Source organism: Megalops cyprinoides, chromosome 6, assembly GCF_013368585.1.
Source record: "Megalops cyprinoides isolate fMegCyp1 chromosome 6, fMegCyp1.pri, whole genome shotgun sequence".
In the NCBI taxonomy this organism is placed as follows: domain Eukaryota; kingdom Metazoa; phylum Chordata; class Actinopteri; order Elopiformes; family Megalopidae; genus Megalops; species Megalops cyprinoides.
In genome coordinates this window covers 3,542,126-3,563,657 of record NC_050588.1, presented here as the reverse complement: position 1 = coordinate 3,563,657, position 21,532 = coordinate 3,542,126, and the positions used below count along the sequence as shown (strand labels likewise).

General features: G+C 46.3%; 1 protein-coding gene across 2 annotated transcripts in view; it reads left to right on the top strand.

The window, feature by feature from the left end:
• Positions 1–21,263, top strand: part of LOC118779147 (filamin-A-like) — a 48,501-nt gene extending 27,238 nt beyond the window's left edge. Inside the window, exons 19-48 of one of the 2 annotated variants that reach the window (XM_036531077.1) lie at positions 163–332; positions 516–633; positions 860–1,122; positions 1,430–1,748; positions 1,942–2,115; positions 2,280–2,442; positions 2,538–2,698; positions 2,871–3,038; positions 3,247–3,370; positions 4,601–4,757; positions 5,054–5,243; positions 6,233–6,256; positions 7,533–7,780; positions 8,487–8,573; positions 9,545–9,644; positions 9,761–9,901; positions 10,439–10,567; positions 10,876–11,049; positions 11,517–11,678; positions 11,855–12,058; positions 12,226–12,378; positions 13,829–13,951; positions 14,168–14,434; positions 14,556–14,693; positions 14,920–15,035; positions 19,027–19,159; positions 19,574–19,750; positions 19,841–20,059; positions 20,349–20,552; positions 20,992–21,263. In XM_036531077.1, the coding sequence (XP_036386970.1) occupies positions 163–332; positions 516–633; positions 860–1,122; positions 1,430–1,748; positions 1,942–2,115; positions 2,280–2,442; positions 2,538–2,698; positions 2,871–3,038; positions 3,247–3,370; positions 4,601–4,757; positions 5,054–5,243; positions 6,233–6,256; positions 7,533–7,780; positions 8,487–8,573; positions 9,545–9,644; positions 9,761–9,901; positions 10,439–10,567; positions 10,876–11,049; positions 11,517–11,678; positions 11,855–12,058; positions 12,226–12,378; positions 13,829–13,951; positions 14,168–14,434; positions 14,556–14,693; positions 14,920–15,035; positions 19,027–19,159; positions 19,574–19,750; positions 19,841–20,059; positions 20,349–20,552; positions 20,992–21,176 (4,991 nt within the window). In that variant the 3' untranslated portion in view covers positions 21,177–21,263. The remainder of the gene's footprint in view (positions 1–162; positions 333–515; positions 634–859; positions 1,123–1,429; positions 1,749–1,941; positions 2,116–2,279; positions 2,443–2,537; positions 2,699–2,870; positions 3,039–3,246; positions 3,371–4,600; positions 4,758–5,053; positions 5,244–6,232; positions 6,257–7,532; positions 7,781–8,486; positions 8,574–9,544; positions 9,645–9,760; positions 9,902–10,438; positions 10,568–10,875; positions 11,050–11,516; positions 11,679–11,854; positions 12,059–12,225; positions 12,379–13,828; positions 13,952–14,167; positions 14,435–14,555; positions 14,694–14,919; positions 15,036–19,026; positions 19,160–19,573; positions 19,751–19,840; positions 20,060–20,348; positions 20,553–20,991) is intronic. The other variant, XM_036531078.1, reaches the window with a different exon arrangement.
• The last annotated feature ends 269 nt before the right edge of the window (positions 21,264–21,532 follow it).

Sequence of the window (21,532 nt, the reverse complement as noted above, 5' to 3'; positions counted from 1 at the left end):
AAGGGAAATCTACAAGACAATACATTGACAATACAATGTGGTTATTACCTACTTGAATAGAATGGGCACAATTGTACTATACTATTTGATTTCCCTTCCTGCGTATCCCCCTGCTAACCTGATTGCTGCTCTGCCTGGGACTCTGCCCCCTCTCTCTCTAAGGTGTTGAATTAAACAAGCCTACCCACTTCACTGTGAACACCAAGGGAGCTGGCAAAGCCAAGCTGGATGCCCAGTTCACCAGCCCCAACAAGGGAGATGCAGTCTCTGACTTTGACATCATTAATAACCATGACAACACCTACACCGTCAAGTACACACCTGTGCAGCAGGTAAGCAATGTCACCACTCTTGTGAAATACCAGTGTGGCAAGTGGGGTTCCTACACTGTGAATAGATACCTATGCAGTAGGTAACATAATGAATTCAGTCCACATGAGTAGAATAATTAGAGGAGAGTCACATAGCCTCTTTGAATCTGGTGTTTTAGTCACATCTCTGTCTCCTCCAATCAGGGCAACATGGCCGTGAATGTGACGTACGGTGGGGATTCTATTCCCAGAAGCCCCTTCTCAGTGGCTGTAGCCCCCTCTCTGGATCTCAGCAAGATAAAGCTGTCTGGCCTGGGAGACAGTGAGTTTTTGAAGTTCTGCACCTTGCTCACTCCATCTCATCTGCCTAAACAATTTTGTGTTTTATATATTGTTTTGTTGTGTATTTGATGTACGTCTGTTGTATGTGTTTTGCACTAATTCTTAACTGCTGTGACTAATGGTCATTTTTTTGACTTCCATGGGTCCTGTGCTAATCACTCAAAACAGTGTGATTTTTGCTGACCTGCTGTGGTCCCGTCTTGCAGAGATGACCGTGGGTAAAGACCAGGAAATCACAGTCAAGTCGAAAGGGGCCGGAGGACAGGGAAAAGTGGCTGCCAAGGTAACAAGCCCTGCAGGCAAAGCTGTGCCCTGTAAGGTGGAGCCAGGCCTGAGCCCTGAGACCAGTCAGGTGCGCTTCATCCCACGGGACAAAGGCCCCCATGAGGTAGAGCTCACCTATGATGGTGCCCCCATCCCAGGGAGCCCTTTCACTGTAGAGGCGGTGGCCCCTGCAGACCCCTCCAAGGTGAGAGCACAGCCTGTGGCACAGCACAATGGTTCTAGTCGGGTGATGGTGGCGCGTGTGGTTATTTTGTACTGATTTTGTGTTGATTTCATATGGACACACTGAAACCCATTCATTCTGAGAGTCCTATGTCTCTTTTAAAGCATAGCAGGGTGAGGGATGTATTGAAGAAAGACTGATTGGAAGATGGCAGAAAAAATAGAGACTTCAGCAGAGGAATGCTACACGTGGTTCTTTTTGATGCTGTGGTGCTTTCTGAAGGGGCGTGCCTGACGCATCCATTACCCCTTGCACCCCACCCCCGCAGGTCCGCTGCTCAGGGCCCGGTCTGGAGAGGGCCAAAGTGGGCGAGACAGGGCAGTTTGTGGTGGATTGCACCAATGCAGGCCCTGCCGAGCTCACCATCGAAATCATCTCTGGCAATGGCACGGAGGCGGAGGTGCACATCCAGGACAATGGAGATGGCACCTACACCATCACCTACATCCCCCTCTACCCGGGGGCCTACACACTCACCATCCGCTACGGGGGCCAGGATGTACCAAACTTCCCTGCCAGGCTCAACGTGGAGCCTGCCGTTGACTCCAGCGGTGTCAAGGTGTTTGGGCCTGGAGTAGAGGGCAAAGGTACTGAGCCTTTATAGGATTTTCAAAAGTCATGTTAGCTTCTCCTTTTAACTTCCGCTCTGCCTGTGACCCGTTTATCCTCATGTGTTTGTATTCATTTTCATTTGCGTATGTCTGGCAGCTCCTAGGTTTAATGTCCAATCTGTGCATCTCACGTATTCGCTTGTGTTTGTGCACTCCTGCACTCCTGCAGGGGTCTTCCGTGAGGCCACTACCGACTTCACAGTCGATGCACGCGCTCTGACCAAGACTGGTGGCAACCACATCAAGACCTGCATCAACAACCCCTCTGGCAGCTGCACAGATGCCCTCATCCGGGACCTTGGGGACGGCACCTACCAAGTGGAGTACACGCCTTACGAAGAGGGTGAGGGTCCTGTGCTGTGTGTGCATGCAGTTGCAAGCACGCTTTCGATAGCAGGGAAGGTGAAATCATTTCATTCTCTCTCTCTCTCTCTCTCTCTCTCTCTCTCTCTCTCTCTCTCTCTCTCTCTCTCTCTCTCTCTCTCTCTCTCTCCCCTCTCCTTCCAGGTGTGCATAGTGTGGAGGTGACCTATGACGGCACCCCGGTGCCAAACAGCCCCTTCCGCGTGCCGGTGACAGAGGGCTGCGATCCCACCCGTGTCAGGGTGCACGGCCCTGGCCTGCAGTCCGGTGTGACCAACAAGCCCAACAAGTTCACAGTGGAGACGCGGTGAGGGCCACCGGCAAGGGTGGTGGACAGACACAGATCACAGCTCCATGGCGGTGCAGAGCATATGTTGAAGCCTCACTCTATCTCTCTCTCAGTGGAGCAGGCACAGGGGGACTTGGCCTGGCGGTGGAGGGCCCCTCTGAGGCGAAGATGTCCTGTACCGACAACAAGGATGGCAGCTGCAGCGTGGAGTATGTGCCCTACGAACCAGGAACCTACAACCTTAACATTACCTATGGAGGCCAGCCCATCACTGGTGAGTCCCCCTCTAGCATCTGTCTGCAACCAGCCAAGTGTGGCCAGTGATCTTCTTGTGTTTCAGAAGTTCTTTCAGAGAGGAGGTTTCCTCTGCCATGTGTTGAGTGCACTCGCCTTACAGTACATTGTCTACCTTGAGGTCTCTCTCTCTCTCTCTCTGCCCCCTCCAGGTAGTCCTTTCTCTGTGCCTGTCCATGACACAGTCGACGCCTCTAAGGTGAAGTGCCAGGGACAGGGTCTGGGCACCAACGTCAGGGCTAACATCCCTCAGGCTTTCACTGTGGATGCCAGCAAGGCTGGAGTGGCCCCTCTGCAAGTCAGAGTGCAGGGACCCAAAGGTGAGAGCTAGGCAGGTAACAATCACAGCATCCTCTTTGGGAGAACACTATACAAAGATCTGTGAGGATAATTGTATCCTTCTTGGAGAACCCTATATACAAAGACCTGCAGGGATCTACATTCCAGTGAGCCTATGAGCTCAGATGTCTTCTACCCACTGTGGCTGTCCTATTGCTAAACCTTGTTTTACATACATCACACTGCCAGGAGTGGTAGAGCCAGTGGAGGTGGTGGACAATGGAGACCAGACTCACACGGTGAGCTATGTCCCCACCAGAGAGGGTCCCTACTCCATTAATGTCCTGTACGCTGATGAAGAGATTCCACACAGGTGAGGCTGACGGAAATGCCAGCTTGTAACATTCCCCCCATTAGTAAAAGATCAGCTTTGTTTTTATCTTGTATGATAGTAGTTTACATTTACATTTATTCATTCATTCATTCATTATCCAAAGCAGCTTACATAGGTTACAGTTCTTTACAATATTATCCATTTATACAGCTGGATATTTACTGAGGCAACTGTGGGTTAAGTACCTTGCCCACGGGTACAGCAGCAGTGTCCCAGCGGGGAACGAACCGGCAACCTTTCAGTTACGAGTCCAAGTTTCAACTGATGCAATAGTCTTCAAAGAGTTCTGTCATCAAAACTGCATTGCAACAGATGGGTGGAATTGAGAGCTATGTTAAATAAGGTTGTAATGAGTGACTGAATTCATGGCTCAGGGCAAACTTTGGTTTTTAGGTGTTGGTTTGTTGCATAAATCAGTACATTGGAAAAAAATTAGAATCAAAGCATTAAAAAATATATTGTTTCTTGAGGGAATTGACTTGATTTAGTCAATCACACTAATTACAGGATGCATTGTCACCTACAGATGTGCAATCTTGCCTTCCTCTCAGGGAGCACTACCCAGTTTGAACCCACCACCCACTTTAGTTATTTGCAGCACTGCATATAACCAAAGCATTCATATACAGCCTCAAAACTGCAGAGTAAAGGGGGGGGATTTTAATATGTGCAATTAACATAAAGTGGTGTAAATGATTGGGATCAAATATATGCATGAGGCAATAAGCCTAGATGTACCAAATACCAGAAGGGTATTGCGTATCAGTGCTTTAATAGGAATATGTTCTGTTACACTCTGGAGTGATTGGCACCGCACCAGTGAAGTCTCCTTCATGGGATATGATGGTTTTGGTGCAGTGCAGTGTTGTGTGTTGAAATGGAGGGTGATAATACAGAGAGACTAGACAATTTTGCTTCTTTCCTAATCCACTGTTTATATTCCTATTTTTTCTTTGAAAGATCTTATTACAAAACAAGTTTGTTAACCACATATTGGTAGCTAAAGAAGCACAGTTTTTTTTTTTTTTTTTTTTGCTCTGCCTGGCTCAGCTGACCACTCTGCATAATCACTGACTCTAAGCCAACTTTAAATCACCCTTGGTTCAGTGTGAAAGCCAGCTTCAGTAGTCTAGATAGATGCCGATCTCCTCTGGCACATTGTGAAAGCCAGCTTCAGTAGTCCAGATGCCAATCTCTTCTCCTTGTTAGTCCTTACAAGGTAAAAGTGCTGCCCACTCATGATGCCAGCAAAGTGCGAGCGAGCGGCCCCGGGCTGAACACCACAGGAGTGCCTGCGAGCCTGCCCGTAGAGTTCACCATCGATGCCAAGGATGCCGGGGAGGGCCTGCTTGCAGTGCAGATCACGGTGAGGGGTGTAGTGTCCACAAGCATGAGTTCACTTATTCATAAAGACCTGTGTCCCCGTCAGTGTTCCTTTGAAATTTGAACAAAGGAGTGTTTGGTGCTAAAAACTGTGTTCTAGTACATCTCAATAATTATTCCATTACACTAAATCCAAATACAGGGAAGGTCCCAAGAATTGCAAGGCTTCCTCAAAGATTGCCTTGATTCTGACCTTTGTAACTGGCTGTATCATTGCTATGGCCGAGATGTCTGGCACTTGTGTGTGATTGTGTGACCCCTTGTGGTCATGATGTACAGGATCCAGAGGGGAAACCAAAGAAGGCCAACATCCGGGACAACCAGGACGGCACCTACCTGGTCTCTTACGTTCCAGACATGACTGGCCGCTACACTATCCTGATCAAGTACGGTGGAGATGAGATTCCTTACTCTCCATACCGAATAAGAGCACTGCCGACTGGGGATGCCAGCAAGTGCACTGTAACAGGTATAAGCCTCTCACTCGTGATGACCTTTCCAGTCAAGTGTCTCCCATTAGGGAGGGCTGTACTGGTCCTGTGTCATTTGTTGAGCTCATCTTCATCCATTGTTGATATTGTTTCCTTGGTTCCTTTCTACCATTACGTAATACTGGTAACCCAGAGAGTCCACTCATTGAAGAAAAACAGTTGCACTCTCAGAATGTCCAAAAGTGGTGCATGATTTGGAATGTTGTCAAAGCTCACCTTCAAGTGTGGTCAACTGGTGTTTTCTTCTTGGTGGATCTACACCAAGAGGCATGAGTGTCAGTATGTATGAGGAGGACAAGAACAGAACTGAGCCTGAATAAGCCTAAAGTATTAATTTTCATAACATTAATTAATGCATGCAACCATAGATATCTATGATACACCACGTAGAACAAGACCTCAGCAAAGTGATTCCCCCCCACAAATGTTTTGTTTATACAAACTTTTCTTTTAAAGAGCAGCGAGCTATACTTACAATGAAACAAATGTTGGTCATTATCAAAATGGTGGCTGTTATTGCTGAACAAGGTGACATTTTGAGAATGCCTTTTGCTATACATGGTCAGTGCTAGAGAGTCAGTGCTTTGAACTTTGAGCAGCTTATTGAATCTTGAACAGCTTATTGATCAATACATCATAGCTAATCAGACAGGAAGCTTGGATCATCATTGAGCATTTTCTACCTGTGCTTCTGGTCCTCTGCAGATGGTTGAGTAGCCTGAGCACAGTATGTTAGATATGTTCAATACAGCCCCGTGTTGACTTGGTGGGGAATCCTCCCCCCAGCTTTCACAAACACACACACAGAGACACAGCCCCTGTTCTGCCCTGCTGCTCACTCCAGTCACATTCTTTTTTTTTAGTTTTATCATTCTTTTTGGAGCACATTTTGTCTTTTTGGTTGTTGCTGTGATTTATTTTTATTTCAGTCTCACTTTTTCGCTCTCTGCTTCTCACCTTTTCTCAGTCTCAATTGGAGGTCATGGGTTAGGTAAGCGCTTTGAGAAACTCGTCTACCCTTTGTTTGGTCCTTTTATTTTGCATGAAGATTAGCATGAGCCAGTGTAGTAGAGCTGTCTGATTTGCACTTCCTTTGACCACTTCTGCTTCCTGTTCATGCTACTTTCTTGATTCTAAAGTTGTGAAGTAGGGAGGTAGCATTTCTTTTTTCATAAATACCGCTGGGTGTGACCTGAAACCATAAGGTGTTCCAAACTAATTAACAGTCAAACAACTGCAGGTGTACTGTTCTACAACACATTTGTTTTAACTTATCTCCTACAGAAGTGTATTTTACCAAAATTTAGGATGGACTAACATTTAATGGTTCAGTTTTACAAGATAAAACCATATAAGACATATAAGATATTCCCTTATCACTTTAATTAGTTGACTTCATTGGTTGGAAATAAGATTAACTTATTTTAACAATAATATTGGATGGTTTCAGAGGTTCCTTGACTTAAGTACATCATATATTTTGAACAGTCATTTTAAGGAAAGACACTCTCTCTCTGTTTCTTGATCTCTCTCAATCTCAATCTCTCTCTCTCTCTCTCTCTCTCTCTCTCTCTCTCTCTCTCTCTCTCTCTCTCTCTCTCTCTCTCTCTGAACCCCTTGCTGCATGCTGTACCCTTGTCAGGGCTTTTGCCATGGTGATTAATGACTAACCACAGCCCTGCCCTTGTTTGCTGTCATGGCTGGTCTTAGCCTTTTTACATGGTTTTGGGGAAAACTATTACCATTTATGGCGAATAGGTTTGTTTCAGGCGTAGAAGTAGTAATGACCATTAATATTCATTAATATAAATAACTATTTCCAGTGTTCAGAAAACTGGAGCAACGACAGAATGGAGAAGGTGTATGTTGGCAGCCATTTTCATTAACTGGCTCCCCGTATGTAACCTGATCCCTTGTAAGATCAATCTCAACATTCCTTGCTGTTTTTATTTTATACTCCATGGAAAGACTCCTGATAGCACTGTAAAATAATGCAAATGCAAGTACAACGGCGTGATTAGGGAGTATGTGTTGTCTCCTAATCAGTCAGGAAAGAGGAAATGCTGCCGCATGCCTTTTCATGTTGCCCCAGGCCCTCTTCCCTTAGTTTCTCCAGTTTTGTGTTCATTTTTGCAACTCTGCCTTGAAAATGTGGATGGTTACAGGGTGGCACCAACAGGCAGTGGCTAGTAAATATGCGTAACTAATAAAATGGATGCACAGATTTGTGGAGTTGTCTGAATTTCCCCTACTGTGGTGAACCCCAGGTGCTGGAGTGGGGCCCACCATACAGATCGGCGAGCAGACAGTGATCACAGTGGATGCAAAGGCAGCCGGTAAGGGCAAGGTCACCTGCAGCGTGTGCACCCCGGACGGAGGGGAGGTGGACGTGGACGTGGTGGAAAATGAGGACGGCACCTTTGACATCTTCTACACAGCCCCGCAGCCTGGGAAGTATGTCATCTGTGTGCGCTTCGGTGGAGAGCACATCCCTAACAGTCCATTCCAGGTCACCGTAAGTACACCTACCTGTTCTTTGGCCTCACCGTTGCCCCGGTGTAATTCACTGACTGTGTTGAACTAGCATTGGCCAGGATAAGGACTAATTCTCAACTCTTTGGTAAATTAAGATGAATTCTATCACTTTCTCATCTACCAGCATGCTGGGTTTTTTTTTGTTCGATTACTGACCAATTGGCTGATAATGCTTTGAGGTCATGAAGCGTCTATTACAAAATCAAATGTGATCCATTTAGTCATTGATATAATTGTGTATGATTGTTCCATAAGCCAGTATCTACAGTCTTTTGGAATTTGCAACAAGCTTTTATTTATTTTTTAATTTTATTTTGACCCAATGGTAAGAGAGAGGGCAAAACATTTCTGAAAGTCTGATATCTCTATAACCACTTTAAGAAATGTTTTGATAAATGATCTTAATGTATCAGCCTAGATTAGTCAAAAGTATCACATCTGTATACATATGTTTACATTTTACAGCCTTACTTTTCACATTTGTCAGGTTTGACTGCTGTGGGTTAACATTATACCTCTCATGCCATTGTCCTCAGTCTAAATGCAGAATGCCCTGACTTTCTCTGGGCTTCACAATGAATTGAAACCTCAGTGCGGAATTAGTGATGTCAGTGAATGAAAGGGGGACAAAGTGCATTTCTCTCTGATCCTCACCATTCCTGCCCCTCCCCCCCCCCCCCCCTCAGGCCATGGAAGGAGCCCCTACTGAGCAGCTTCTGCAGCAGACCCAGGTTCCTCAGTATGCCTATGCGCCCAGTGTAGGCCAGCCATGGGTACATTCAGCACCTCACACTCACTCTCTGCATTCATCCCCACTATCTTTTGTCTCCTAGCAAACATCCTGCCCTGTTAAGCCTTCATATCATGGAGTGCAATGTCATTCTTCCCTCAGCAGATTTAAGACACATTTCGCTGGAGGGCATAAAAAGGTTATTTTACCTACCCTGTCTGTCTAAACATGGCTCTCATGCCCTGGAGTGTCTGGTTTTTTTTCAAATTGAGAAAAAAACATTTGGAAAACTTGAACAAAACAAAACTCTGTTGAAGGTGCTTAACAAAAAAGTCTTTGCACTCTGAATTCTTTCTTTGGAGGGTCTCATCCAATCTCATCTCCTACAGGTCTTTGCTTTGTCAGGGGTGTCACTGGGTCTTTCAGTGTTGGTCTCTCCACCAGTCATTTTGTCTTGCCTCTGTCCCACCCTCATCCATAGCCAATTGGTGACTGACTGGTGGTCATCTCCACATCTAGCCGCTTGTGTGTTGTGATGTCATTTTCTCTCGCAGTGTCAGTGTTGGCGAATCCATGATCATCTTTTTGTAGTCACCTAATTGTGTTTGTATGTAAGCTAATCATGTCACACCCCTTTTCTTTCCAGCCATCCTTTCTGCAAGTCTTTGTCATTGTGTGAGTCATGTGACATTGATGGTCTTTCCTGTTTTGTCCAAGGTGACAACACCTCCTTTCATTGAAAGCTGGAAAGCTGTGGAATTCCAAGCTGGACCTTTATCCTTCCCTGGGTAGTAGGGAAGGTTACCCCAACACACATATTTAATGCTTATGTGTTTGACACCATGTAGCAAATATGAAATATGTAAATCTTTAAAGCAACTTTAAAGCCAAACTGTTCTGCCACACACACAGGTGCACAATTGCACTTAAATGCAATTTCCTGCCAGCTTGGCTCACCCCAGCTTATTTGATCAACAGGTGAGCTTGGTTGTGACCTTTATCCCTTCCTTGCAGGCGACTGACAGGCAGATGGGCATGAACGGGCTGGACGTGGCTGGGCTGCGACCTTTCGACCTGGTCATCCCATTCACTATCAAGAAAGGCGAGATCACAGGTAAATGCCTGCAGAAAAGTGATCAGGATGTTTATGCTTACGAAGGTGCAGATGGGTACTGCTTAATGTTGCAGGCAGGCTAAATGGCTAAAAAGACTGTCCTGTTGCCCCCCTAGGCGACGTTCGAATGCCCTCCGGAAAAGTGGCAAAGCCAGACATCACTGACAACAAAGATGGCACTGTGACAGTGAAGTATGCTCCAACTGAGGCGGGGCTGCACGAGATGGACATTAAGTACGATGGCATCCACATTCCAGGTAAGCGTCTAGCAGGGTGCTATGGGAATATTCCTTTCAGCATCCTGAACAACAATGTAATACATGTTGTAGGAAAGCTGCAAAGGAAGAGCAACAGGCTCTTTAATGATTCGCTTTCAGCTTCTTTGCAATGTTACATAAGGGGTATTTTAGAGTGAAGACAGATCAGGTTTGTTTTAGGGGTTGGTATACACTCAACTTTTAAAGCAATGTAAACTCTATTGAGTAAAAATTTGAAATTCTGAGTCTGAAGATTGTGTGTTCTTTTCATAGTGCCAGATGTCCACATTACAAGCCGTGAGAAATAATGAGAAAGATGAATACATGCAAGAAGAAAAGGGTGGAATTAAAAACATTCATTAAGTGTACAGCCAAATTTATGGACGATAAACATGTCAAAGTGTGTTTCTTTGAAGGGGGTTTACTTTTTTTTAACTGTATTGCACTTTGCTAACTCTTTGTGTACTAAGTGGCCCTTGTTGACTGTGTCTGCAGGAATCCTGTACTAAGTGCCACTTGTTAACCTTGCCTATACAGGGAGCCCCCTGCAGTTTTATGTGGACTATGTAAACAGTGGCCATGTGACTGCTTATGGTCCTGGGTTGATCCATGGAATGGTCAACAAGCCAGCGGTCTTCACGGTCAACACCAAAGATGCGGGAGAAGGTAGCTTTACAGAGCTGTAGCATTCCTGACAGTTGACTTGCTGTCACATGCAGTGCACCCATAATCACAGCCTCCTCCATAAGCATTATTCTGTGTTTGGCTTTTCGCTGTATGTACATGAAGCCTGAAAGACTAGTGTAGTCATTAAATGGCAACTGTTTGACAGTGTTAATTCTGAGTGAAATATTGTCACACTTTGATACATTGTTAATTCCATTATGAGGGGAAGACACATGATGTGCAGATAGGATGGGGAATGTATGTTTTCCTCTGTAAGGATGTGGATTCCATCCCTCTGGTTGCTCTAGGTGGTCTGTCCCTGGCGATTGAGGGGCCCTCCAAGGCTGACATCAGCTGTACAGATAACCAAGATGGCACCTGCACCGTGTCCTACCTTCCTGTCCTGCCTGGCGATTACAACATCCTGGTCAAATACAACGAGAAGCACATCCCCGGCAGCCCATTTGTGGCCAAGATCACAGGTCTGCACAACCAGCAGCAGCAGCAGCAGCAGCTCCATCTGCTCTCTCAGTACTCAGCCTCACCCAGGCACAGGTGTAGCCACACCTCTGGTGTAGACTTCTCTCGTGTGAGCTAATGCATGTCAAATTACGGTCTGTGATTTACATTCCACCTCAGCTGCCTTGATCACCTTGAAATTGCCTCTTCAAAACTACTTTGTTCAACCTGAGTGGAATCCCAAGTCTCTGCTTGCTTGTGTCTTAGTTTCTCTTCATAAGTTGTGTTTGATACCTGGGACCAGCATTGTTACCCCCCCATGCGCTTATTCAAGAACTCTCATGTCCCTCATTTTTTTCTCCTGCTGCTGCCTTCGCTAAACCACTAAGGTACATAGATAAGTGACGCCAGAGTTCCCCACTACCCTGTCATAGTGTTGCCAAGAAGCAGACACTGTACTTTGAACATAACAGTTCTGTCCTGTCTCCAGGTGATGATTCAATGAGAATGTCACACCTGAAGGTGGGCTCTGCGGCAGACATTCCCCTGGACATCGGAGAGCTGGACCTAAGTCAGCTGACAGCCTCTCTGACCACGCCCTCTGGTCGAGAAGAGCCCTGCCTCCTCAAGATGCTGCGCAATGGGCATGTGGGTGAGTGAGGGGAGTGGCAATGCCCCATGGTACAAGGCATCTACCGTCTCCTGGAAACACCTCAGAACTGATCTCTGATGCTGTTGAAAAGTGGTCTGTTAAATCCACATGAGAAAATGGGAGTTCTCAGAGTCGAGCTGGTGTCCTGGTCAGCGTCTCCTCTCCTTTTTTTCTAGGTATCTCCTTTGTGCCCAAGGAGATTGGCGAGCACCTGGTGAACATCAAGAAGAATGGCCGCCACATCCCCAGCAGTCCCATTGCCGTCATGATCAACCAGTCCGAGATTGGTGACGCCAGCCGCGTCCGTGTGTCCGGACAGGGCCTGACTGAGGCGCGCACATTTGAGCCGGCCACATTTGTCATCGACACCAGAGAAGCAGGTGGGAGAGGAGAGCATATGTTGGGGGGGGGGGGGGTTGGGTAGGCCTCGTGTGGAAGTCTATAAGCTGCTTCACAAGTACAGACTGTCCAAAGCTAAGTGAATCTGAGAAGTAAGGGCATGTCCTGAAGAAGAAAGCAGTATTTGATCTTGACCCTGTTTCTCTAGGCTATGGGGGGCTCAGTCTGTCCATCGAGGGCCCCAGTAAAGTGGACATCAACACAGAGGATCAGGAGGACGGCACATGCAAGGTCACTTACTGTCCCACTGAGCCCGGAAACTATATCATCAACATCAAGTTTGCAGACCAACATGTGCCAGGTACCCAGTGCATTGTCATTCCACTGTCTGCTGTCTGGGTTAAGAGCTCATCCACTGTCTACTGTCTGGACTAAGAACTGTAATTAAAGGGTTAAGTGAGATTAAAAGGTCGAACAGTATATGTGTTCAGTTTCTGCCCCCTGGAAAATATGGGCAGCAAGAATATGTCTGATGTGCGGGAAGGCATTCTCATGGGTTAAAGAACTCCGGCCCCATGCCGGAAATCCGGAGTGCAGAGATTTTAGATCAGGCAATATATTATTACTAGTGTATACGGGCTCTGCTATTGCCAGACCGGAATGCAATTTTATTAAAAACAATCACTGACGTGGTGTTTTTCGGATGAGTTTTAACCAATGGTAGCCTGTTTAGAAGATCACTGTTTACAAGAGCACTGTTCTTATCCAATCGGCATCTAGTTTCAACTTTCTGTGAGGCGGTGCCAGGAAGTATTTGCAGGGACTGTATCAGTTCATTACTACACAATAGGCTAGCATGCATATAAATAGATGGAGCAAGGAAGCGAAACTTGTGAAGGTTGGCGCAGACACAAGCACAATAGAACAGGGGGTGAAAAATAAATGGCGATAGGCTTAGTTAGATAAAAACGGTAATGACGGATAAACTGTCGACGTATTTTGTCACAAATTAAATGAGCCCGGGAGCTGCTTTGCACTGTGTGTTCAAAAAAATACAGTATGGGACAAGCGGCAAAAGGTATTGTCTCATGATACAGATCCCTCACACAAAGCAGCTGTTTAGGCTCTTCGTTATCCGTCAACGTTGCTGCGAGCTGTGGCCACTGTAGCTGCTGCCGCTTCATCCATCCGAGGTCACGTGTGTACTCATAATGTCCGCATTTATAGCGGAACTTGACCTGTCTTTCAGGATAGTGCCAGCGCCAGTTGACCTGTGCAAAACATCACAGGACAGAACTGCACTCTCCAAACTTAGTGTGTCAAATACACAGGCCAGCTACATATCCACTCACGACACGCCTGTCACATTGGGTGATGTTTAGTGCACAAGCTGTCAAAACATGTTTTCACAGAACGTTGACAAGTCCACAAACTGCAACATGGACAGAATTTTCAATGTATTGCTCCGCTTCTATGATAATGACTTGGACAAAGTTGTAACACAGCATCTTGCTACTTGACCAACTTTTAAAGTTGCACTTTTCATTTTTAATAGCATTGAAGAAAAAAAGGAAGCACTTTGAATTTGAGCACCGTAATACAATTGTTTTTTTTTTTAATAATTTTGAATTAAAGCTGTTGTGGTAACGCTAAATGTATGTGCGTCCCATTTTGTGTCCCCCCCAAAAAAAAAATATTTCAGGCTCAGAAAAATTTGTTGCTTTAAGCCCTGCATTCTCTCACTGTTTGATTTGCATATAAGCTTCAGGATGCATTGGTAAGCAGTTACCACACCCCGTTCTCCATCACAGGAAGTGCTTTCACGGTTAAGGTGACTGGGGAGGGCAGGATGAAGGAGAGCATCACCAGGCGTCGGCGTGCTGCTTCTGTGGCTAATGTAGGCAGCCAGTGTGACCTCAGCCTCAAGATCCCAGGTACTGAGCTATAGTAGGGTTAAGCTCCTAATGGCTGTAAAGATGGTACTGATCTATAGTAGAGAGAAATTCCTACTGGCATTAATTGGGTACTTTGCTATAGTAGAGTGAAAGTCCTATTGCTGTTAAGAGCCCCTTGTCCCATATGAGGAATCAGTTAAGTGTTATTTTAGTACTAAAGCAGGCCCTCCCTCTCTGTGCTCTCTTCTCACCCAGAGATCAGCATCGCGGACATGACGGCCCAGGTGACAAGCCCCTCAGGCAAAATCCACAAAGCTGAGATCATGGAGGGAGAGAACAACACCTACTGCATCCGCTTCGTTCCAACAGAGATGGGAGTCCACACCGTCAGTGTGAAGTATCAGGGCCTGCACGTCCCAGGGAGCCCCTTCCAGTTCACTGTGGGGCCCCTGGGAGAGGGTGGGGCTCACAAAGTCAGGGCAGGGGGGCCTGGACTGGAAAGGGCTGAGGCTGGTGTACCAGGTACAGTGATACACACACACAGAGGTGTGTGTTTGTGTTTGTGTGCGTGTGTGTGTGGATAATGGGAATGCTGGAGATGCCAATGCGGGGTCTGACCTGTTCTGCTTCCTCTCATAACCAGCTGAGTTCAGTATCTGGACCAGGGAGGCAGGGGCTGGAGGCCTGTCCATCGCAGTGGAAGGACCTAGCAAGGCTGAAATCTCCTTTGAGGACCGTAAGGATGGATCTAGTGGGGTGTCCTACATTGTCCAGGAGCCAGGTAAGAAGAGGCCATCTGACTAACACCACAGACACTATAATATGTCCTCACAGGAAGAAACAGGGAGAATCCAGTTGGAATGGAAATAGTTGTAGTCTGAGCAATGTGTCCACTAGAATCCCAGCATATCCAACTTTGTTCCACTAGAATCCAGATAACTTTGTCCTGTGGAGCCTTTGAAAGATGACTCAGTTACAGAAACTGATGACTCCACCGTGCTTCACAGGTGATTACGAGGTGTCCATCAGGTTCAACGAGGAGCACATTCCAGACAGCCCATTCATCGTTCCCGTGGCTTCACCCTCAGATGACGCCCGCCGCCTAACTGTTGCCAGTCTTCAGGTGAGGCACTGGGAAAGACAGACACCTGTCCACCCCAAGATGAGCCTAGCAGCACCCACAACCCAGCAGCTGCAGCAGGGCCTGGGGTTGGGGTGGGGGTGAGGGGTGGGGCAGGGCTGTGGTAACACCAGAAGGGACTAGTCCAATGAAGGGGCAGAAAGCAGCAGTGATGAAATTCAGAAGAAGGGCTTTTACCAGGTGTTGTCAGGTCATTGCTCTCCAAAGAGCTGCTAAAACAGGCACAACACGGCTAGAAACATGGAGTTTGATTTTTACTTACCAATGGTAGTCAAAGATCGTATCCACCTGTGTCTTTACTTGTAGCATGTTGCATCTCCAGGTGCAGAATTTGGTGCCAGAGCAAATGCAAAGTAAATACTTGAAGGTTAAGAGTATAGAGTCAGGGGACCGAGTAAATGGATGTAGAAGAAGAGTTAGAGATTAAGTTCATGGGGTGTGGAGACAGAATAAATGAATCTGTAAGGAAAGATTTAGAGGTTAAGAGTATGGGGTCTGGGGACAGAGTAAATGGATGTAGAGGAAGAGTTAGAGATTAAGGCCACCGGGTCTGAGAACAGAGTAGTATGGTCTGCTGCTGCTGTGTTGCTGGGTGGTACTGGAAGCTCTGGGGCACTGAAGGACTGTGTGTGTTTCTCGTGCCTCATTCTAAAGGCTCCCAACAGTCCAGTCACCCCTTGAGACTCACAGCCATGACAGATGGGAGCTAAAGGGTTAAAGGTGGTGACAGAGGCTACTTTTCCATCTGCGTACTGTCCGACCAAACTCATGTTTCTGTTTAAGAAAGTGAGACACACACACATGTGCGCGCACACACGCGCACACACGCGCACACACGCGCACACACGCACACACACACACGTCCAATCTACCCTCACTGTGAGTCTCTTCCTCCAGAGTATCCTTTGGTGTTAATGTAGGTTCATCTTTCTCATGTTTCCTCTGAAAGCCTCCCTCTTTAACCCTGTTAGCTGCCCTAAGGTAACTCTTCCTGACTCTTATTGTCACTGCATATCGTTCAACATTGCCTGACATTTTGTTTTCAGGCTTCTTTGGTACTTAAGTCTTCATGCCTCAAAGGGGCGGTGTTGTGTAATGTATTACCATTCCATATACGTTGATTTCAGGAGGGTGTAGTAATGATCACTCTTAAGATGCTATGCCTCTGTAGTTTTCAATTCAATTCAATTCAATTTTATTTGTATAGTGTTTTTTACAACACAAGTTGTCACAAAGCAGCTTTACATTGTTCCTAGGCCTGAGACCCCCTGAGAGCAAGCCTAAGGCAACAGTGGCCAGGAAAAACTCCCTAATTAACAGGAAGAAACCTTGAGCAGAACCCGGCTCAGAGGGGGAGGCCGTCTGCTTCTGGCCGACCCTGGGCAGATAGAATGATAGATGAGATGTAGCCTGATAAAGTAGATACACACCATAGTAGACACTGCAGATGAAGACCATATTTGGAAAGAATTAAATGTATTCAAACATTCTTTCCCAATCAACAGTGAACAGTGATGTCTGTAATGACTTGAATATGTTAAGGGATGGTTAGTTCCTACAAGAAAATGAAGACTAAAATGCTATGAAGGAAGGTAACGTTCTCGCCTTTAGAATTACTATGTAAGTGCATGGAAGGCGGCATACCATACTGTAGTACACATCCTAAGGCACCTCCTGAGAACAAGAAGTGTTCTTTGCATTTCCTCATCTGCAGACCTCACCGTCCAAGGATAAGAGAGATTGTACATGGATCGGTAGCTTCAACCATACCCTAGCTGCCATTCCAAAATAAGTCTAAACCAATCCCAGTGAGTGGATAAACCATTCATCATTGAGGCACAGTTGTTCTGCTCTTTGTAGAATGTCATGCACCTTGGATGACTCACAAAGCCCATTATGCACTGAAGAGAGAGGCACTGAAAATGCAACAGATTATTTTGCCTCCTGTATTCCCACAGAAGCACAGATTCATTCCCATGGATCCAGTCATTTATTTCCTCTTAAGCAAACAGCCAGGCTTTAAAAAGATGTCTCTCTCCATTGGTAGGATGGTCTGCAGACCTATGAATGTGGATGCAATGGTGGTGACCATCATGCCACAACTCCTACAAGCTTGTAGGGAAGAGGCTGAAAGCTGAGGGCAGTGCCCAAGCTCCTCAGACACTTACAGGAGTAAACAAATCATGGAAACAATGAATGAAAAAACACTTGTATTTTGAAGTAACTAAATTATAGTTAAAAGGAGTCTGTAGATGTGTTTCTTATTAATGTCAATACTAATTGCCAACACTTTAATAGACTTTAATGTGTGAGTTTCTAAAGCACCATGAGATTTATAAAATGATTTAATATGTCAATGGTAACAATTTTGAAAATCATGGTAACACATGGTGAACAGTAAACAGAGAAACAGTGGTTGAAGTTGAAGCTCACTTAGGATAGACAGACACCTAACAAGATAGTTGCTAAAATCCACAAAACAGGCTCAAAAATGACCACAGAACTGGCTTTACCATGACCTAATCTCAACAAAAACAGTGCATCATGAGCTTCTGACAGCCGATATTTATGGTAGGGCTGCTGTTCGGAAATCAGTTGTAACCAAGGTCAGTGCACATCAGTGCATAACCTGGTGTAATAGGCACCAAAACCTAGAAGAAATATCATAGTCTGATGAGTTCTCCTGTTCCATTTTTCCTCCATCTGGTTGGGTTTATGGTTAGAGAACGTCAAAGGAAGCCTGCAATCCACATAGCCTGTTTTCAACTGATAAACATGGCAGGAGAGTTGACAGTGTGTGGGCAGCCATTTTGTGGGAGTCATTGGGTCAGATTTTTACTCTGCATGGCATTTCGTTGAAGAAATACAAAATCATTTTATGTGACCAGGTGCAACCTCTGGTGCAAACATTGTTTCCTCATGATGTTCTCATATTCCAAGATGATACCACCACCCCCATACACCCTGCTAAATGGCTTTAAGAGTGCTTTCATGAAACCTTCAAAAGCCTCCCCAATCACCAGATCAAAATGTCATTGAACTTTTATAGGGCATTCTGGAATGAAGAATACAGAGCAAATATCCACCTCCTTTGTCTTTCAAAGAACTAGAGGCTTCCCTTTTTGAGTATCCAAATGGAAACAGTATAAACCTTGTATTACGGGATTCCAAGAATAAAGGAAGCTGTCCTGAAGGCAAAGGGCAGCTCGCTGCTTAAAGTTAATGAGTATTTATATCATTTCATGTCATGTAGGTATGCACCAAGGTCACCAACATCACACCTGAACTTTCAATCCAGACAGGCAGGACAGCCATGTGCCACGGCCAATGTGTGTTGTCGGTATAACCAATGGTCAGTATAAGCATCTCATTCTTCCTGCACCCTGAGCTGTCATGAAGACATCTGGATGTTGCTGTAGCCAGCTAGGCTCCCTTACAGCAAGAGAGCAAGCAGGTCCAGGATAAAGGTACCTGGGCTGGCTGTGCAGGTTCCAGCGGGGTGCTGAGTAACTAGCACTGGGCAGAGTGTCCTCCCCGGCCTCAAAGATATGGCCACACACAAACTGGAGCAATATTCCATTCACTGAGGAGTTTCTTCATTTTGGCATGCCAGTTGGTGGAGAGTGTAGTGTAGGTGCAAGCAGAGATACCACCCATGCTCTTGTGTTGATTGTAGAGATAATATCTGGACCCACAAATTGATCGCTATGGGTGACAAAGCAACACACACCTTAATGCATGGCTACAGGTCCCAGTCATCTGTCAGACTTTCCAGGCGCCAATCAAAGTGTGTGATGCACTGGCAATTGTGTTAAGCCAACATGAACCCAGCAGAGCACCTATGGGACACTGTGGGTCAGTGTGTGTGTCTAGCATAATGTGTATTTTGGGGTGTTAAGCTGTCCTTCCCTGCAGGAGTCTGGGCACGTAGTGAAGTGTGTATGTTGGGGTGTTAAGATGTTCTTCCCTGCAGGAGTCTGGGTTGAAGGTGAACCAGCCTGCCTCTTTTGCTGTGAGCCTGAACGGTGCCAAGGGCGTCATCGACGCTAAAGTGCACAGCCCCTCAGGAGCACTGGAGGAATGCTGCGTTACAGAGATCGATGAAGGTAACCAAGGAGGATTAGAACAGCAGAGGCAAACATTGTCCAGCAGATGGAAACATTTTTCATTTTGTTATTCATTCATGTAACCCTTCCAGGAGAAGAGAACAGAATTTGTACATTTTATGTGGTTTTGAGTGAAAAGTACAATCTCTTATCACTCAGATATGCCTCTTTATGTGACCAAAAGGAAGTTTATTCTTAGTTTATAGGAGTGTGTACAACGGGAGTGTTACAGTGAGCAATATTCATCTCAGAGTTCCAGAAAAGGACACAAGTCATTCTGGGATCAGTGCTTATGGCTTTTTGTGCCCCCAGATAAGCACTGTTCTCAGAATGACTTATTTACTTATGGCCTTCTTTTCCCCCAGATAAGTAAGTCCTTCTGGGATCAGTGCTTATGGCCTTTTGTCCCCTCAGATAAGTATGCGGTGCGCTTCATCCCACGGGAGAATGGCCTGTATCTGATCGATGTGAAGTTCAATGGGTCCCACATCCCTGGCAGCCCCTTCAAGATCCGCGTCGGGGAGACCAGCCAGGCTGGAGATCCGGGCATGGTGTCTGCTTACGGGGCTGGGCTAGAGGGAGGCACCACAGGTAATGTGCTGATTTTCTGTTTCCTCCTCCTGCATTGCTGTGCACACGGCTGGCAAGATTGTGAATCCCAGCAATGTTTCTTGTCCCCAGGATCCCCGTGTGAGTTTGTGGTGAACACCAGCTCGGCTGGTCCCGGGGCTCTGGCTGTCACCATCGATGGCCCCTCCAAGGTGAAGATGGACTGTCAGGAGTGTCCCGAGGGCTACAAGGTCATGTACACCCCCATGGCTCCTGGGAACTACCTCATCTCCATCAAGTATGGCGGGCCCTACCATATCGTTGGTAGCCCATTCAAGGCTAAGATCACTGGTAAGTCTTATTCGTGACTCCAATGAAGTTCAGATCTCTTCAACATCTTTAGACCTCCAAGCCAACAGCAACTTACACCTAGTGCTTGAATGGTTTTTTACTGAAGCGTATTAGAAGTGTGCGCAGTTAAGTATGTTTTGAATATAACTAATCGTCATATCATAATGGATGTGGTGATGAGTAGTATTATTGGATGGAAAGGTCATGATGGAAACAGTGATGTGGACAGTTTTATTGGAGAGAAGGATCTTCACTATTTGTGATGTCACCCCTGTCTGTCTTCCCTCAGGGTCAAGATTAGTGAATAGTCACAGCATGCATGAGACCTCCTCTGTGCTGGTGGATCCAATATCCCGCAGAATCTCTACCAGCCAGCAGGGGGCACCAGGATGGGCCACCTCTGATGCCAGCCGTGTTGTTGCCAAGGGGCTCGGCCTCAACAAAGCATTTGTGGGACAGAAGAACAGCTTCAGTGTGGACTGCAGCAAAGCAGGTATTGTGCAGAGGGGTCTGTTGAGGGGAATTCTCTAATGCTGTGATAGACACGGGAAGGGTCCTTTCAAACTGCTGATGTGATAAACTTCAACAAGCTGTCTGAGTTTCTACACTTCCTTCTGTAACGTGCTCTAGACAAGGGTGTCTGGTAAATGACAAATGAAATGCAATGGCATGCCCTTATGGTTAAGAGAAATGTTGAAATGCAGTTTTAAAGGGCTGGTTTAATGTCATTGTGTTTTGTGGTATGAGCTGTGGAATCAAGGCTACTGTAATACATTGTCGGTGCAGTTAAACCACTGCTGAGAGGCTGTACTGTCTTTTGCAACAGTCAGCTTCACCTGTCCATGGCTACAAAGTGCTTTAGGACCCAGCAGGTGCTACAGGGTTTTGTCCTCTTTCAGGGTAGTCATTGATGCGACTCTTTTGTGCTTCAGGGCGGAACATGCTGTTGGTTGGAGTGGATGGGCCCAAAGTGCCCTGTGAGGAGATTTTAGTCAAGCACCTGGGCAACCGACTGTATAACGTGTCCTACCAGCTGAAGGAGAAGGGTGAATACATCCTGGTGGTCAAGTGGGGTGACGAGCATATCCCTGGGAGCCCCTACCACATCTCTGTGTAGCCCCTCCTCCACTCCTTACATGACCCTTCCCTCCCCTCCCCCTACAACACTGATTCTCAATCCTGCTCCTGGGGACCCCCTGCTCCGCACGTTTTCCATCTTTCCCTGCTCTACCTACCTGACTGAACTCATCAGTGGCACTTTTGATTAGCTGAGCTCACCTAATTTAATCAAGAGCATGCACACTAATTTCAATCAGGTGTGTTTGAAGCAAGGGTAGATAGAGGATATGCAGGACAGTGGGCCTCCAGGAGTGGGATTGAGAAACACTGCCCTACAACATCTGCAGCCCTTCCCCCCTCCCTAAACACACCCACCCTCCCCGTGTCACTCTCCCTCTTCCTACGTGTCTGTGC